The sequence below is a fragment of the Dromiciops gliroides genome, chromosome 5, assembly GCF_019393635.1.
Source record: "Dromiciops gliroides isolate mDroGli1 chromosome 5, mDroGli1.pri, whole genome shotgun sequence".
In the NCBI taxonomy this organism is placed as follows: domain Eukaryota; kingdom Metazoa; phylum Chordata; class Mammalia; order Microbiotheria; family Microbiotheriidae; genus Dromiciops; species Dromiciops gliroides.
The window spans coordinates 22,163,276-22,181,242 of record NC_057865.1 but is presented as its reverse complement, the minus strand read 5'-3'; the positions used below and the strand labels follow the sequence as shown (position 1 = coordinate 22,181,242).

Sequence of the window (17,967 nt, the reverse complement as noted above, 5' to 3'; positions counted from 1 at the left end):
TAAGTAAAAGCAATTCTATCAGGCATTTGTTGGAATTCCTTTGTTTATCAATAATCGATATTCCTTATTTCCCTGAAGCACTGATAAGACCTTTAATCTGGCTAATCAAAAATGAGAAAAGTATTCACTATAAAATCAGAGGTACAAAATGAACCTATTAATATTTTCTATAAAGCAGTTTGTAGTCATCTTCATTTGATCCCATCATAGAGATAAATGAAGTTATCATTCCATCATTACAGATTAGGAAACTGAGATTTGGGGCTATAGGACATACCCTCTGAGGGCACAACGGGAAATGCTGAGATTGGAGTCCATGTTTAAAATGATCACCTTAAAAATACAGATTAGATTCTACTGCAATGTTACCTGTGATCTCATCAATACAAACACTCCCAGGCATTCCCTGCCTGCATGGGTTCCCTTAACTCTGGTTGGATTATTTCCCTTAAATGCATTACTTGACACAGAAAGCACAGAGATCTCCTAGCTTATCCCATTGGCCTAGTTCAGTACTTGAAAAAGATTAGTGTCATCTGCTAACTTAATCGAGATCACTTCTTAAAACTGCTAGTTTCCTTCGAAGCTCATGAGGCTCATGAGTCACTTTCCATATGAAGCTTCTCCCAATCCCGTCCCGAACAAACTACCTTGTTACTTATTTCATATATACATATATATTTGCATATGTTATATATATTTATGTCTATACACACACATACATATGCACACACACATATGTACATGTATATATGTTTCTCCGTACAGAATGTAAGCTCCTTGAAGGCAGGGTTTTCATTTTTGTCTTTAGCACCTGGCACATAATAGGTGCTTAATAAATGTCTGGTAACTGCTTCCTTTTCCTGATCATTTACAAAAATGTTGACAAGTCATGACCCAAGTCCTGACCTCCATAGTATCTCACAATTTATGCTTTTTATCCAAAGAAATGCCCATTTATCGGTAGCCTTCTGCTATCTTACTTCTAAATCAATTTCCTGTACTTGAGATTTAGCGACAAATTGCTCCTTTAAAGATTCCTGCGGCTTTCTATTGGTTAATTTCATTGTTTCTCATCTACTTTAATGATCTGTTGTTTTTTGTTGTTTTTTTTTTACATATAAGGTATTTTATTTTTTTCCGTTACATGTAGAGATAGTTCTCAACTTTTGTTTATACAAACTTTACAATTTCAGATTTTTCTCCCTCCCTCCCCCCTCCCCTAGACAGCAGGTAATCTGATATAGGTTATATCTATATACATATACATATAGATGTGTATATATATATATATCTATACACACACATATATATATACCCATAATAACATTAATCCTGTTATAAGAGAAAAAATCAGAGCAGTAATGCAAAACCTCAAAATAGAAAAAAAAAAAACAAGAGCACCCAAAACAAAAGAAATAGTATGGTTCAATCAGCCATCTATACTCCACAGTTCTTTTTTTTTTTCTTGGATTTGGAGATCCTCTTCTATCATGAGTTCCCTGGAACTCTTCTGTACCATTGCATTGGTGAGAAGAATATAGTCCATCACAGTAGGTCAACACTCAATGTTGATGATACTGTGTACAATGTAATGATCTGTTTTTTAATATAGTACTGCATATAACTACTTTAAAAGGAAGCTCAGCAGTACCACCGTGTTAGAGTGCTGGGTCTGGAATCAGGAAAACCAAAGTTCAAATTTGTTCTCAAGATACTAGATGTATGACTTTGGACAAGTTACTTAACCTGTTTACCTCAGTTCTCTCAATTATGAAATGAGGCAAATAATAACACTTACCTCCCAGGTTTGCTGTGAAGATCAAAAGAAATAATATCTGTAAGGTGCTTAGCACAGTGCCTTGTACATTAAGTAGGCATTATATAAATGCTAGCTGTTATTATTAAATTAATAATAAAACCTTTATAACCATGTAGGAATTACCTCTTGGCTGTCTCATCTTTACCACTATGGGAGAAAATGCCTTTGGCAGAAAGGATATCTAGACTCTGCCGCCTGACCTGGGATACTCTAACAGGCCTAGGGCCTAGGAGAATATTGTTCTCCCTTCTAAACTTAAAAAGTAAGGATGAAACAGCAAGAGAATTTCCATCCAAAACGATTACAAATTACATAAAATCTCTGAGTTTCAATCTACCAAGAATGCACAAGATTTATATAAATACAGTTTATAAATCACTCTTCAAAGCAATAAAGACAACTAATTGCAAAGCTATTCATGGCTCATGGTTGGGCCACACCAATATAATAAAAATGATAATATCTAAATCAATATAGAGATTTAGTGTTCTATAGATCAAAATAATATTCAATGGGATGAACAAAAATCTCACAGGAAATTAGAAAAACTATGAATGAGGCAAGGCATTATTGATCAACAAGCATTTATTAAGCACTTACTTTATGCCAGGTACAGTATTAAACACTAGGGATACAAATAGGGACAAAAAATCAAAGAAAATAAAAGAACTGCTAGACCTCGAATCATATTATAATGCAGCAGTCCACAAAGCTGTGTGGCAGCAGTTATAAAACCTAAGAGTGGGTCAGTAGGAACAGACTAAATGAGCATCAAACAGCAGCAATAAAAACAAGTAGCCCATGTATGATAAAACTGAGAACATAAATTAATATTCTGGGGGGTAAGGCCTCAAGGACAAAAACTGCTGAGAAAACTAGAAAACAAAAGTGAGGCTTAGACCAACATCTCACCCTGGGCACCATCCATGCAAAATGGATACACAAATTGAATAGGAAAGGTCACAGCATAAAAACATTAGAAAAGAATACGAAGAGGTGCTTTTTACACTAGGGCCAAGGGTGACATTTCTTAAACATTTAAATCATTCTCAAGAGTGCTTTGTAGCTATATCTGCTATAATTTTACTGCTATATTTTGTTTTCCAAACATATTCCTCCTTCCTCCCTGAGAGTATCTTCCACCCTCAAGGCTTTCTTTCCCCACTACTCTACTTTGTACTGGGCCACTGCAGATCTGACCAAGGCACTCCCGTACTCAACCACTTGCACTGGCTCCCTTTTCCATCTGGGATCAAATGCAAACTTCTTGGTTTAGCTTTTACACAACATACAAGCCAGCCCCAACCTATTTTTTGAGCCATCCCCCATTCCTGGAAGGTATTCCCTCAGAGTCCTCTTCCTTGAGGTGCAGCTTAGGTGCCATCTCTGGTGAACAGAGCCTTTCCTGACCCCCCCTCTCCCAAATGACCTTACATCTAATTATGTATATTTGTAGTTATTAACTTTATGCTGTATATATTCATATCTGTACTTCTTGTTTTCCCCATTAGAATGTAAGCTCACTGTAAGCACCGATTGTTTCCTTCTTTGCACTTGGATGTGTCTCTAGCTCAGTGTCTGACACATAGTGCATACTTATTAAACATCTGGCTGATTGATTCTGCAGCCATAGTCTCTGAAGGGACAGAAGAGAGGGCTATTTTCTGACCTTTTCTTCAGGACCAAACTTGATCACTATAATTACATAGCTGCCTGAACATAATGGAATAGCATTGCCCCATATAGTTTCTGAGAAATGTAAAAAATTAATTGTTATTTGAGTTTTTTATGCCTACATGTGCACTGGCCTGGGGCTCCGCAAACCGCACAGTGCTCCACCCACTGGTTGTAGCCGTGGCCATGGTGCTGGCACCTCACGTCATCACCACTCACCCACGCCTACATGGGCCTGGCAAAATTATGATGATTGGAAGCCTAGTGAGGGCAGTCATGTGACTGTCAGAGTGGCCAGACAATTGTTTGGGGGCTGTGTGGGGTTTCAGGGAACTGGGAGAAGTCACCATTCTACCTGGAAGCTGAAAGGCGACAGGAGCCCTGCTGTGTATTCTCAGCTGATTCCTGGGTGGTGGTATTTTTTTAGGTTGTATAATTTCCCTTTCCCCATTTTATTTCCTTTCCCTTGATCCTACTGATCCTGTTTGTGTTGTTTTTTTAAGTTCATTCTTGTTAAAATAAATTCTGTTCTGTTTTGAGGGAGGCTGCAGGTTTCCTTCCTTGCCCCAATATTGTGGCGAGCCACTTAGCTAACACTCCTCAATTAAAAATTGGTCCCCACAGAAACCTAAAAAGACTTCTAGAACTGATACAGAGTAAAATGAGCAAAACAGGGAGAACAATTGGTACAATAACAACACTGTAAAGACAAAAGACTCTGAAAGGCTCTGATCACTGCAATGACTAACTGAGATCTCAGAGGCCCAGGACCAATGAGGCCGGCTTTCCAGAGCTTCACTGTGCCGACCTGTATAGATGTTCCTGTTTCCCTTTTTTCTTCAATGGGGGTGGGAGCAGGGGAAGAGAAAAGAAAACACCTGCCACAGCCAGAGTCACTGTGTGCACTGCCTTCCTGGATCTGTTTATTTTGCTCTCTGGTGAGTTTCCGCCATCCAGGCTTCTCTGAATTCTTCATGTGCATCATCTGGTGCAGTACATTAATAAGTCATTTTAGATCACCCAGTTTAGCCATTTCTCAACTGACGGTGCTCTGTCCACTTGATTCTCATTCTCTGCCACTACAAAAAGTGCTACTGGAACGATCCTGGTGCAGCCCAAGGCCTTTCTGTTTCTGGTCTCCTTAGGGCACAGGCCTCATGACAGGATCTCTGGGACAAGAGGGCTGAGCATCCCAGTAGCTGTCTTCACATAATCCTATGCTGCTTTCCTGAACGGTTGGAGCAATTCACAGCTGCCCCAATGTGAGAGCCAGTCCTTCTACAGCCCATGCAACACTGACTGCTCCTAGCTTTTGTCATTCCTGCCAGTCTGTTGTGTGTGAAGTGAAACCTCAGACTGTTCTAATTTACATGTCTCTGCCCTGTCCTATTATATGATTTTGAGCAATCTTTGCATAGTTGTTACTAGACTGCAATTCTTCTATTGAGAACTGTCAAAGGATGTGAAGTTTTCAAAAGAAGAAGAGCAAGCTATAAATGATCATTTCAAAATATGCACCAAATAATTTATAGTAACAGTAATGAAAATTAAGGCAACTCTGAGGTTTATCTCACCCCCTGCAAATAGGCAAAACCTCAAAAAAGAAACAAAAGCAACCCAATAATGGAAAGGCTAAGTAAGGGAAACAGATAAACAAGCACACTGATGATGGAGCTATGAAAATGGATCCAATCATTCTGGACATCGACATGGAAACATTCAAGAAATGTGACCAAAATGTCCATGGCCTTCTGACCCAAAGAGCCCAATGCAGGGCATGGAGCCCCAAAGAGATCAATACAGAAACAAAAGATGGCTATATACCACAACATTCACAGCAATACTCTGCATAGTAGAGAAGAACTGGAGAACAAGATGGATACCAATCTACTGTGGAATGCTGAAAAAATCATGACTGATTAACATAATAGAACTTCCTGTGAAGCAACAAACATGGGGCTATGTATATGAACTGATGCAGAGTGAAAAAAGCAGAACCAAAAGAAAGGAAGAGGTCCTTGTCGCTTTTTCACATTGGCATTGCCACCTACTCTGGAATCTAACCATGTTTCTTCTCATTTCTCCCCTGACTGTCGTTTTTTTGGGACTTCTTCCCCAGACCCCAGAAATTCATTCTTGGGATAACTTCATCTTCCCATAAAATCCCATCAGCCTAGGGACCCCACCCTATCAGTAGTGCCCCTTCATTCCTCTAATTGGAGGGTGGCACCATGAACTCCAGAGCCTCCATTTAAGGAGGGAGCTTCAGACATCACTTCATTTCTCACCTGGTTCTGTACTACTCCGGGATTCTCTGGTTTCTCTACCATGGCAGGTACCCTCGATCGTGCACCTTTGCTTTGTGCTTTACCTTCCTCCATTAACTTGTAAGTTCCTTGAGGTCAGGGACTATCTTTCTTTTTTCCTATTTGTATCTCAAGCACTTAGCACAGAGCCTGGCACACAGGGGAGCTTAATAAAAATTTCCTGACAAAGGATCTCCTTAATCAATGTTTGTCGATTGTTTTTCTTGGTTCAATATTTTGGGGAGTGGAAGGAGGGCTGTTATGATGTAAGAACAAAAACCATCAAGGAGACGTTTTTAAAAGCTTAGTTGGCAGAGAGGTGGTAACTCCACTTGTGCCTCTGAATGTCAGTGCACAGGATGGGATATTTCCAGAAGGAACCACACATACAGGTTGAAGGGCAGACCTGGTTTCAAAGCCCCGGTGCCTCTCCACGCCTCAGTTTCCTCAATCGGTCCTCTCTCACAGGGTTAGTGTGACAGGACCTGTTCTTTTTAAAAAATTTTTTTGCAGGGCAATGGGGGTTAAGTGACTTGCCCAGGGTCACACAGCTAGTAAGTGTCAAGTGTCTGAGGTTGGATTTGAACTCAGGTCCTCCTGAATCCAGGGCCGGTGCTTTATCCACTGCACCACCTAGCCGCCCCCTCACAGGGTTAGTATGAGGCTCAAAGACAAAGTCTTCCATGGGAAGCACCTTGAAAATCCAGCTGAGTATCTACCTGTCCATCATCATCTCCTTCTATGTGGAAGCAGGCTGGAGGTCAGCACCGATACTGCCGGGATCGCCAACACTCCAGGGTCATCTCTGAGCCAAGGGTCCCCACATTCCCTCTCTGGACCCAGGACCCAGGGCAATTTTTAGTCTGCAGGTGCCTGTGGTTTCTTCAAATGCGGCTCTGGTCCTTGGATTCTTCCTTTTAAAAAAAGGGGGGGGGGTTTGTAAAAAAAAAAAAAAGGGGGCAGCTAGGCGGTGCAGTGGATAAAGCACTGGCCCTGGATTCAGGAAGACCTGAGTTCAGATCCAACCTGAGACGCTTGACACTTACTAGCTGTGTGACCCTGGGCAAGTCACTTAACCTTCACTGCCATGCCAAAAAACAAACAAACAAAAAAACAAAAACAAAAAGGGGGGGAGCATTTTCTTCTCTGAGGCCCAAGGATTCCTTTCCTAGGTTTCATTCTATCCCAAACTGACCCTATAGCCTCCTCCTAGAGATTTTATAGTCCTTGACCTAAGCACCACCCTCAGGGGGGAAAGCAGAAGCAAGACCAAGTGATTCAAGCTAAGTGTATGAAACACTCTGAATGCCTCTCTCCTCAGAGGGACGCCACTGGTTTCATCATCAGTCAGAGACAAGCTCGTTCTGTATGGCCCAGACGGCTGAACTAGCATCAAGGAGTAAGTTACAAAAAGGCAAAACGTGGCTAAAGGAAGCACTTCCTGGTGGCTCTAACTGGAGGCCAAGATGGCTTCTGGGGCCCCTATGGCAATGCTCTGTCCGGACTGGTTACTGCATTCAATCTCCATTCCATCTGTTACTGTTGTTTTCATGGCTCTTCTATGATCATGCATACTGCTCTCATGAGTCTTTCACACCAGTCCTTTCAGCCATGGCCAGTTTGGTTTCTCTAACCCTTATTATTTGCAGGGGGGCTGTATCCCAGGAAGATTCCTTATTGTTCTAACCCGATGCCCATCTCTAGGGAACACGAGACCCCAATGGTTTCTGGCTGGTGAAGAAAGCAGAAGATTCCCTTTGTTTCAAATGGCTGGACCAAATGACCTCTTTAAAGCCTCTCCCAGCTGATACTCTGTCCCGTGAGTTGCTCTTCTTGTCTAAGAGTTGCCTCTAACTCTTGCAGTACTGTAACATTTGTAGTATTGAAATGACTTTAATGCAATGATAAAAATTATGTCATTTGATCAATCAATACACATTTATTAAGTGCCTCTTGTATATCAGAAGTCACTCGTTTAGGTTAGCAAATCTCTCTACTTTCATATGTAACCAAGGAGAAGTCAAACTTTCCCTCATAGTTTCTTAGTTACAGCCTTACGGTACGTGACACTTTAAAATATGTGCATAGAAATAAATAACCCACCAGATATAAGCCCATTCAAGAGAAAGGGAGCACGTTACAGTATCATCTACAAAGGATACATAACAAGGATGTTTGAGAAGCCCTTGTCTTTGATTCAGTCTTTCTTCATTAAATAACTGACACCTCTTTTTTTTTTATGGCAGCAATATGATGGTAAAACTGTTGGTATAAATATTCTTACAACTATGAACCTAACTATTTTAAATGACAATGAAGCCGTATTAATTAAGAGTCCATAATGTGTATGTGCACACATATACACACTTGCATGATGTTAGTAGAGAATCACAGACTTAGCACTTGGAGGGAGCTCAAGTCTTCCAGGCCAAGCCCCTCATTTTACAGATGAGGTCTAGAGAGTCACTTGTCCAAAGTCACAAGGGCTGGAAGTGGCAGAACCGAGATTCCAACTGAGACCTTCTGACCCCAAATAGAGCATCGTTCCCACTGCCCTACTAAATACTTCAAAACCATAATGACTAAGGGTGGGCCCTAAGAAGAAACATATGAAAGCCCCCTTCCCCAAGGGTGCATTGGGCTGAGGGGATCGAGTATAAGATTTTTTCAATATGTACATTAGTTTTGCTGAACTGTTGTTTTTTCCTCTTTAATCTCTTATTTCTTTCTGGGAGGGGAAAGAGGATATACTGGGAAATGAAGTCAATGTTTTTAAAAGTATGAAAGTGATCACAGCATGAAAAAAGGGCCTAAGAAATGTCTTATTCTAATCATGGCAGTAAAATGGATGGAGAATGGAAAGGGAAAGGCCCCACCTGTGATGTGAGTAGGAAATTCCCTCTGCCTGAGAGGCCAGAGACTCCCCAGGGTCACGTGGCCAGCAAGTGGCAGTGGCTGAGCCCAAACCCAGGTCTTCCTGACCGTGAGGCTCAACCTCTAGCCAAGCCTCCTCCCAGGGAGGGACTGTTACAGAAAACTGGCCACACTGTTTATAAATAAGCAACACACAGTTCACCAGATGCCACAGGAATGCATAGGATACCTTCAGAATGGAACAAAGCAGGAGAAGCACAACAAATTCCCTTATTTCTGATAAATAAATATGAGCCCCAAGACATTCCACGGCAACGGCCGCATCCTAATCCTCGCCTTCGCTCCTTCTCCTGTGCCCAGATGGTTCTGCAGATTAGCTCAGGGCTGCTGCATGTTTCTTCCCTCTGTGCCTCCACATAAGAGCATCTTAGGGCCAGGTAGGACTCCGATTTTTTTTTTTACTTGACTCATACCAAGCTGTCCTGATACTTAAACAAAAAGCTTGGCCTCACATAGCTGGGTGTCCTTGGATAAACCACAATCTTCTCTGTGGCTCCTGAGACTCAGTTTCCTCATATATAAAATCAAGATAAGACCAGCCCTACTTCACAAGAGAAAATGTGCTATGAAAGTGTTTTTAAAAGTTATACAAAAGGCATATTATTATTATTATTATGTCTCCCCAAGTTGAAAAGGAAATTAAGATTGAAAAACCTTCAATACCCAAAGACATCCAAGACGATAAGGAGATATTCTGGTGCCAACAGCCCCAGGACGTGGGTAAGCAGCCTTGTCATTAAGTAAGCCCTGTCGGCCCTGCTGTTTTTCTTCCGTTAGTGAAGCAGTGACCTAGTGAATAAGGGGCTGGATTCAGAATCATTAAGACGAGGGTTCAAGTCTTGCCCCTTCCAAATACTATGTGACCTTGAGCAAGTAACTTAACCACTCAGGGCCCAACAACTCTCTAAGCCCACAGGTTTATAATCTTTTTGGTGTCCTGGACTCCTTTGGCTGTCAGGAGAAGCTTATGGAGCATTTCCTACAACAATGTTTTTAAAGGCATGAAATACAACACAGAGGATTACAGAGGAGACCAATTAACTCATCACAATATTCTACCAAACCAGTTCCTGGCCATCAGGTTAAGAAGTCCAACTCTAAAATTTACAGATTACAGAGCTGTGGGTCTGCCCTGGGAAAGAATTTCCTCACCAGGAGCTGTGCACATGGATGAAATCATTAGTCTAATATTCCCAGCACCCCCATTCAAATACAGATGGAGAACTGTGTGGGACCCCTGTGTCTCACTTCTTGTAATAGATGCTAAGCAGGCAGGCCAGAGAGTTGGTGACTCGCCCCAGGTCCCACAGGTAGGAAGCAGTGGAACTAACGGAAGTCCTTACTTCAGACTCTCCTTTCCACTGAGCCATTCTGTAGCTCTCAGAGAAATCTGGATCAAGTGTTTTGGTTTTTTTAAATTAAACATCTGTTGGGTTACCATAAGAACCCATCATCACTACAAAAAGAAAAAACAAAACAAAAACAAACCCCCAAACTGTTCCAGTTTTCTTTTTAAAACCAAAAGGGTTTGGATAAAAATCTCAAATACTCAAAGAAAAATGTAAAACTTCATGCCCTCCTTATAGCAGATGCTGTAGAACAGAGAGAATCACTGGGCTCCAAAGTGATGGAATTCAATCTATACCAAGTAAGGAGCAAACTGCCTGCTGAACATCTATCCCATTGGCACCTCCAACTCCCCAAGTTCATTATCTTAGCCCATAAGACTCCCCCTCCTTCTAATCTCCCCATTTCAGCTAAGGGCACCACCATCCTCTGAGGCACCCACACATACAACCCCAAAGTCATCCTTGAATCTCTACATCCCTTTACCTCCCATATCTAATAAATTGTCAAGTCTTGTCAATCAATCAACACAAATTTATTGAGTGCCTAAAGCTGAGTGACGCACTGGGACACAAAGACAACAATGAAAACCGTGTGGGTGGATTTGGACTGACCCCTCACCAGGAACTCTGTACACTAACGAAATCCTTCTTCTAAACATCTTCATCTCCCCTACAACCTCCAAGGGCTCCCCCACCCTCTCAGCCAAGAACTTGCTGCTTCATTTTAGTGACAAAACTGCGGAATTTGCTGAGAGCTCCCTCTTGGGCCCTCCTCCTCATCTCCCATCACCCAGGGCCCTTGTGCACAGGCTCCTCCACTCCCTTCTCCCAGCCAAGGCCGACCCCTCAACACACACAACTAATTCAATTTCCTCCCATCTTCCCCAGCTGATTGCCTCCTCCAGCATCCTCACCTTCTTCTGTCTCTCCCAGTCTACTGGCTGCTTCCCCATGCTAACATAGAAGTCTATGTCTCTGGCCTTTTCTTAATCCTCATTCTTCATGAACTCTCTACAGCCTTTGATACAGCTGACTATCAATCACCTTCTTCTGCTTGATACTACTCTCTTCTATCTAGGTTGTCTCTCCTAATTCGATTCCTACCCATCTACCTTCTTCCTGACTACTGCTAGATGTTCACTGACCCTATGGGTATCCTTCAGGGTTCTGTCCTGGGCCCTCTTCTCTTCTCCCTCTATTCTACTTCATCAACTCGCATGAATTCAATTATCATCTCTAAACTGATGGTTGTTGAAATCTACTTATCCAGCATGACCTTTCTCCTGACCTCCAGAGCAGCATCTCCAACTGCCTGTTGAACATCTATAACTGGATGTCTCATGGACAACAAACTCAAGTCCGGCAAAATGGAACTCACTGTCTTCCCCTTGAACTCTCTTCTCTTCCAAACTTCCCCGTTACTGTCAAGGGCCACATCACCCTCCCACCCCCAGGTGCCTAACCTAGGTGTCCATCCTCAACTCTTCCTTATGTCACCTTTGCAACACCTCTCCCAGATGCCCCCTTCCCTCTCTGGTACAGGCTGTCATCACCTCACACCCAGACTATGCCAGTGGACACACACACGCTCCCCCCATCCCCTACTCAATAAACCAACCTCCTTATTGCCTCCAGATAAAAATCTGGTTGGCTTGCTGGCCCCTCCCTCCCTTTTCAGTCTTATTTCTTACCAGCACCACCACATTCTCTGCAACCCAGTAACACTGGCCTCCCAGCTGTTCCTCAAACAAGACTCCCATTCCCCAACTCTCTCCCCCATGTCTGGAATGCTTTTCTTCTTCATCTGCACCTCCTGGTGTCCTTCCAGCAGAAGCTAAAATCCCGCCTTCTACACGAAGCATTTCCCGATCTCTCTTCGTTCTTTTTTTTTTACATTTTTTTTTCAGTGAGGCAACTGGGGTTAAGTGACTTGCCCAGGGTCACACAGCTAGTAAGTGTTAAGTGTCTGAGGCCGGATTTGAACTCAGGTCCTCCTGACTCCAGGGCCGGTGCTCTATCCACTGTACCACCCGGCTGCCCCTCTCTTCGTTCTTATACCTGCCTCTGTTGATAATTTCCAATCCATCCTGTATATGCCTTGTTTGATCATAGTTGTTTACATACTGTCTCCCCTCACTGACCATGAGCTTTTTGAGGGCAGAGACTGTGCTGCCTGTCTTTGCACCCAACACTTAGCACGGTGCCTGGCATTTAATAAACGTTTGCTAACTGACTGACTCCCAAAGAGGTCATGGCCTAACTGGTCACACATGCCAAATGGTCCGAGGTAATTTCATAAAAAAGTCACTAGCACCTGAGGAGACCAAGAAAGGCCACTGATCCAAGGTGGTTTTTGAGCTGAGCCTCGAGGAAAACCAGGAATTCTGAGAAAGAGATAAGGAGAAAACACCCCCCCCAATACTATCCATCTCTTGTCCCCCTTTCTTAGCCAGGCCTCTAGTTCAGCCCTTCTAAGGGCCTAATGACTAGGTCTGCATCCAGTTTCTCCCCATCTCCAACCCATCTGTCACCCAGATGCCAAAGAATCATCCTATTCTTCCTGTCTCTCTCTCTCTCTCTCTCTCTCTCTCTCTAGCCTCCAAACACCCTTGACTGCCTTTATCATGCCCTGAAGCTATCAGCTCATCCCTCTTATCCCTTTCATGGCAGATCCCCTAGAAAAGGCCTCCTGGTCCCCACTCTTCACCCTTGCCATCTGGCTTTGAGCACATCACTAACCTTCAATTCCTTTCTTCAAAGTTACTGACACTCTTTGAATCCAATGGCCTCTGCCTCATCCTTACCTTTCTAGAGGCCTCTGTGCCATGACTGACCAAGCTTCCCTCCTGGCTCTGTGCCACTGCTATCTCTCAGTTCTCCTCCTACCTGTCCAGCTGCTTCTTCTCAGCCTCCTCTGCTGCATTTCTGCCCAACACCATCGATGTGCTCTGAGGAATTGTCCCTAGACCCCGTCCTAGGTCCTCTTCACTGCTCTGACGACACTCTCTCTCCTGATTATCTCATCAACTTCATGGGCTCAGTTATCACTTATATTCAGATGACTCCAGACCTAGAGAACCATCCTCAGTCTTTGTCCTGAGCTCCAATCCCACATCAACTGCCCAATGGACGCTTTGACCTGGATGTCCCGTAAGCATCGAATTCTGGTGATTTTCTCAGTATCTTTCCCTCTTCTTCCAAACTTCCCTATTCCCAACAAGGCCATGTCCATTCTTCCATCCCTCAATTCCCTGCTCTCTCTTCACCCTGCATATTTAAGCATTTACCAATTCTTGTCAATTCAGTCTCCAAAGCTCCCCTCTCTTCTCTCACTCAGCCAAAACTGAGGTTCAGGACCTGATCTCTCACCTGGACTATTTCAAAAGCCTCCTGCCTCAAAGCTCACCCCTCTCCAATCCACCCTCCACACAGCTACCAGAGCTATGTTACTAATGCCCCCATCTGACTATGTCGCTCCCCTGCTCAACTAACTACAGCAGCTCCTTCCTTCGGATCAAATGTAAATTCTTGTTTGTCATTTAAAGCCATTCACAGCCTGGATCCAATCTACCTTTCCAACCTTATGACCTATTATTCCCTTTCAGACACTAATTCAGCTGAGCTGGCCTTTTCACACACACATCCATCTTCCATCTTTCCACTGTCTGTCCCCCATGGCTGGAATGCCTTCCCTTCTTACTTCCACCTCTTAGAACCCCCAAGTTTCCTTCAGAGCTCAGTTCAAGCCCTGCCTTCCCACAGGATGCCCATCTCCACTAGCAGTTACAGACCAACCCCCCTCCAAGTTACATTGCAGAGAGAGAGAGAGAGAGAGAGAGAGAGAGAGAGAGAGAGAGAGAGAGAGAGAGTGTGTGTGTGTGTGTGTGTGTGTGTGTGTGTGTAGTACACAATCCCTGAGGCAGGAAGGGATTAATCCATATATCACTCTACATCCCCATTGCCCAGCATATCTGACACGTTGTAGGCACTTAATAACTGTTTGCTTGCTTCATTTCTGGAACATAAGTTTGAAAATGGCATTTCCTTGCTCCAAAATCTTCAGCAACTCTTTACCGCCCCTAGGATAGACTACAGACTCTAGACTGGCATTTAAAGTCCTCCACTACCTGTCTACTCTCTGTATGTCATCCCAGACCAATTTCACATTACTGTTCTGAACCCTATGTTTCAGCCAGACTGGCCTATGAGTCCTTTCCTGAACTTGACATGCCAGCTTCAATCTGTGTCTGTGCCCAGGTTGTCCAGTAAGTCAGTAACTGCCCCCCTTCTCACTCTGCTCAGGTACCAGCCCTGCCAGGCAAAGCGTCTCCTCCTCTCTTTCTCTCCTCGGCCTGCTCCCACTCTCTGTCTGGTCAGCACTTTCTGCTTTCCCAAACTGTCCTGTTTTCCCTTCTCTGAATACCTGTTCTATTTCTTCAGCACAATGTCGGCTCCTTGTAGGTACCTACTATTTCATGTTGCTGATCCATCCACACACATTCCCAGCCTCATGCACACAGTAGCTACATGAAGTAACATCTGTTGGGATGAACCGACAAGTCTGAGGTCTGCAAGTCAATGAGAGTCTCATGGCCTGGAAGAGCAGCAAGAGCTCTGGAGAGAAGAGCAGATTTCCAAGAACCTCCTACTACCTGTGTGACTCCAGCCTCTCTTTGGGCCTCAGTTTCCTCTGTCTGTAAAATGAAGCACTGGGCAGGAGGGCCTCTAAAGTTCCTTCCAGGGCTAGATGATACAAGCCCATGAAGGAGCATCAATTGAAGGGGAGAGCCCAGGGTCTGTGCTGAGTCAAAAACACCCAGAAGCATTGAGCAGGACTGACAGCGGGGGCTCATCAGGAAGAGGTTGTACAGTTAGCCCAGTACATGGCTGAGGAAATGTTCAAGGGAGGAGGAGGCTTTTAGAAACTCCCCCCTGACAGAATCAAAATCCCAGCACATCAGGTCTATAAGGCCTCAGATCCAGCTTCCTCACTTTACGAATGGGGAAATGGAAGACCGGAGGGGTCAAGTCACCTGAGGTCTCCAGCTCTGATTTCAGGACCATGAAGTGCTCCCCCAGCACTGAGGCTAAAGACCAGTCCAGGAGCTAAAGACCAGTCACACTTTCTCCTGGACGCTACATGCAAACACAGGCAGGCCATTCTGCCTCTTCTCTGCCACACTTCTTTCCAATACTACCCAGGTGGTAAGAGGCAGAGTTAGACAGCAACTTTATGACTGGCACTTTCCATGACCTCAAATCCACAACAACGAAAGCTGTGAAAAACAAGTCTTTGCCTTATAAACTAATTAATTAGAAGCTATCGCTCTTGATGCCAAAGCTGCTTTAGGGTCATTTTTAAAGACAAACACAAAACACGGTCTTGAGTATTAAACGAAAGAGGGTTTGCAAACACTTTCTAGATGTTTCCCATTAGTCATCTGATCTTACCCACAAATGTCATATTTATGTGGGACAAATTCAGCAAGAGAATATTAAAAACACGGTCCTGACAAATCACAAAAAGAAAAGGCAAAGAAATCCACTACTAACAAGCCCTGCTATTGCAAAAAATCTTGCAGGGACCTCATGTATGGCAGACTTTAACAACAACAAAAACACAAGTTATGATACAGTTCTCACTTTGAAGCAGGATACATTCCAGATTATCAACAAGTCACTAGATTTCCTTTTACCAAAAAGTTCACATCAAATGTCAACATCTTGTAAACACTTAACTTATTTCTGTGATCTATAAAATCTCATGTTTCCAGCTCAACAAGAAAAAAATTCATTTTATTATTTCCGATTTCATCTAACTGAAAAATCTCCTATTTAAGAACGGTAAACACAATGGGGAACCTCCAAACCACTGATCTAAAGCACTGGGAAGGTACCCACAACAAGGGTGACAAAACCCCGTCCTTTATCTCAAGCTAAGAAATGCCATCTTTACAACAGTTAGGGAGCAGAAGGAAGACAGAAGGAATCCAGCTTCTGACTGTGGTCGCTCTTTGGCAGGGGGAGGGAAGCCAAGGTCCCTTCCGAAGGCTGCAACAATACGGGAGAGGTGCCCACGGGTCACAGTGGAGGAGCCATAAGCCGGTGAGAAGACCATGGCTAAGTCTCAGCCCCCTCCTCCTCATCTTTGAGAGTCATCCATGAAACATTAATGAGTTTCGCCATTTCCATCCCCATTCTGAATGCTGTTTCAAAGCGCCTCAGTTTTAAATTTACCCCTGAACCAAAATGTCCCCCCAGACCCTAAACAATCACGAGGAGGGGAGGGGTCCTTGCACAGAACAAGGTCCCGCCCCCTCCCCAGACACACTTCGAGGCAGAGGGAAGAGGAGGAGCCGGGCCGGGAACAATAACAACGATCCTTCCCCCCGGAGAGTGGCGGGCACACGCACCCTCCCGCCGGGGGTGCCAAGGTCCGCGGGCCGGCGCCACCTGGGCAGCCAGGGGAGGGGCGAGGGAGGCCGGAGACAATGCGGGCGGCCAGCAGCCGGGGGGCGGGAGCCCCAGATGGTGCGGGAGGCCCCTGCTGCGGACCCGGCCGCCCACTCCCGGGGCGGGCACTGGCTTGGGCGTCGGCAGCCCGGGCGCCCCGCCCAGTGCCCAGCAGCGTGGAGGGCAGGAAGGCAGAGGGCGGGAGTGGGGGGCGCCCAGCCCGGGGTCCAGGGGCCGGCGCTAACGCCCCGAGCCGGGGGTCTTCCGACCCCCTCCCACTTACCGAGCAGCAGGACGTTCTTGCCGGACGGCAGCTTGGAGCGGGAGCGGGTGGACACCTCGCTGAGGATGCAAGACCTGCGGCGGCCAGCGGGGAGAAAAAGGGGGGCGGCTAGAGGCGCTGCCGGGGGGAGGGAGGCAGAGGGGGACCCCAACCCAGGGAAAAGAGGCAAGAGAGGGATCCCCAACCAAGGGGACAGAGAGCAAGAGAGACACCTAGAGCCCGGAGCGGGGAGCAAGGGAGGGGGAGCGAGAGACCCCAACCCCGGAGAAGGGGGGCTGGGGGAAGAGAGGACGTCCCGGGGGGAGCAAGACAGGGACCCCCGGGGAGAGGGTTGGGTCGGGGCGGCGGCCCCTCCCAGCGTTCCCCCACCCCCCGCGGGTTCTCCTCCCCTCCCCTTCCCCTCTCGACCCTCCCCGCCCCTACGGGGGCCTCGGGTCCCGCCGCCGCCCCTGCCGCAGGGTCCGGTTACCAAAGGTTCTGCCCGTCGTCGTCCTCGGCCTTGTCGCCGCCGCCCGTGCAGGAAGCCGGGGCGAAGCCGTTGGCGGTAGCCAGGGCCGGCGGCGAGGAGCTGAAGGAGCCGGCTCGCCCCACGGCCGCCATCTTGGTCGGGACTCTCGGCTCCCGCGAAGCTGAATGAGCGAGGCCCGGGCGGCGGCGGCGGCGACGGCGGGACCCGGATGTGAGGCGAACGCCCGGCGCCTGGCGAACGGGAGAGGCGGGGCTTGCGTCGGGGGGGCGGAGACGCAGTGGGGGCGGGGCCTGGGGCCGCCCTTGCCGCGGGGCTACCCCGGGTGCGGCCTGCGCTGACGTCACGTCATTGGGCGGGCTTACCGGGCTTGACCCCACCCCCGCCCGCCTCCGGCCTCGAAGGCTTAGCTAGCGGGTGCGGTCGGGGGAGCGGCCCCTCGCCCTCCGCCCCACTCCTTCCCCGGGCAGTTGCTGCGCCTCCTGGGTCTCAGTTTCTTCTTCTGGAAATGAAGAGGGGTGGGGGGTATTGGGCACGATGACCCCTTGGGTCCCCAGCACTCTAGTAACGACTGTGCCCAGCAAGGGACCGATGGACCGAACCTTAGAAGTCAACGACTCCACCCCTCCCCTTTACAAATGGGGAAACTGAGGCTCAGAAGGGCAGGGGCTTAAGACCCC

At 46.2% G+C, this 17,967-nt stretch overlaps 1 protein-coding gene across 1 annotated transcript in view; it reads right to left on the bottom strand.

The window, feature by feature from the left end:
* Window positions 1-17,511, bottom strand: part of DYNC1LI1 (dynein cytoplasmic 1 light intermediate chain 1) — a 46,846-nt gene extending 29,335 nt beyond the window's left edge. Inside the window, exons 1-2 of the mRNA XM_043966782.1 lie at window positions 17,291-17,511; window positions 16,822-16,895 (exon numbers count right to left, since the gene is read on the bottom strand). Of these exons, the coding sequence (XP_043822717.1) occupies window positions 16,822-16,895; window positions 17,291-17,421 (205 nt within the window). The 5' untranslated portion in view covers window positions 17,422-17,511. The remainder of the gene's footprint in view (window positions 1-16,821; window positions 16,896-17,290) is intronic.
* Window positions 17,512-17,967: the final 456 nt, after the last annotated feature.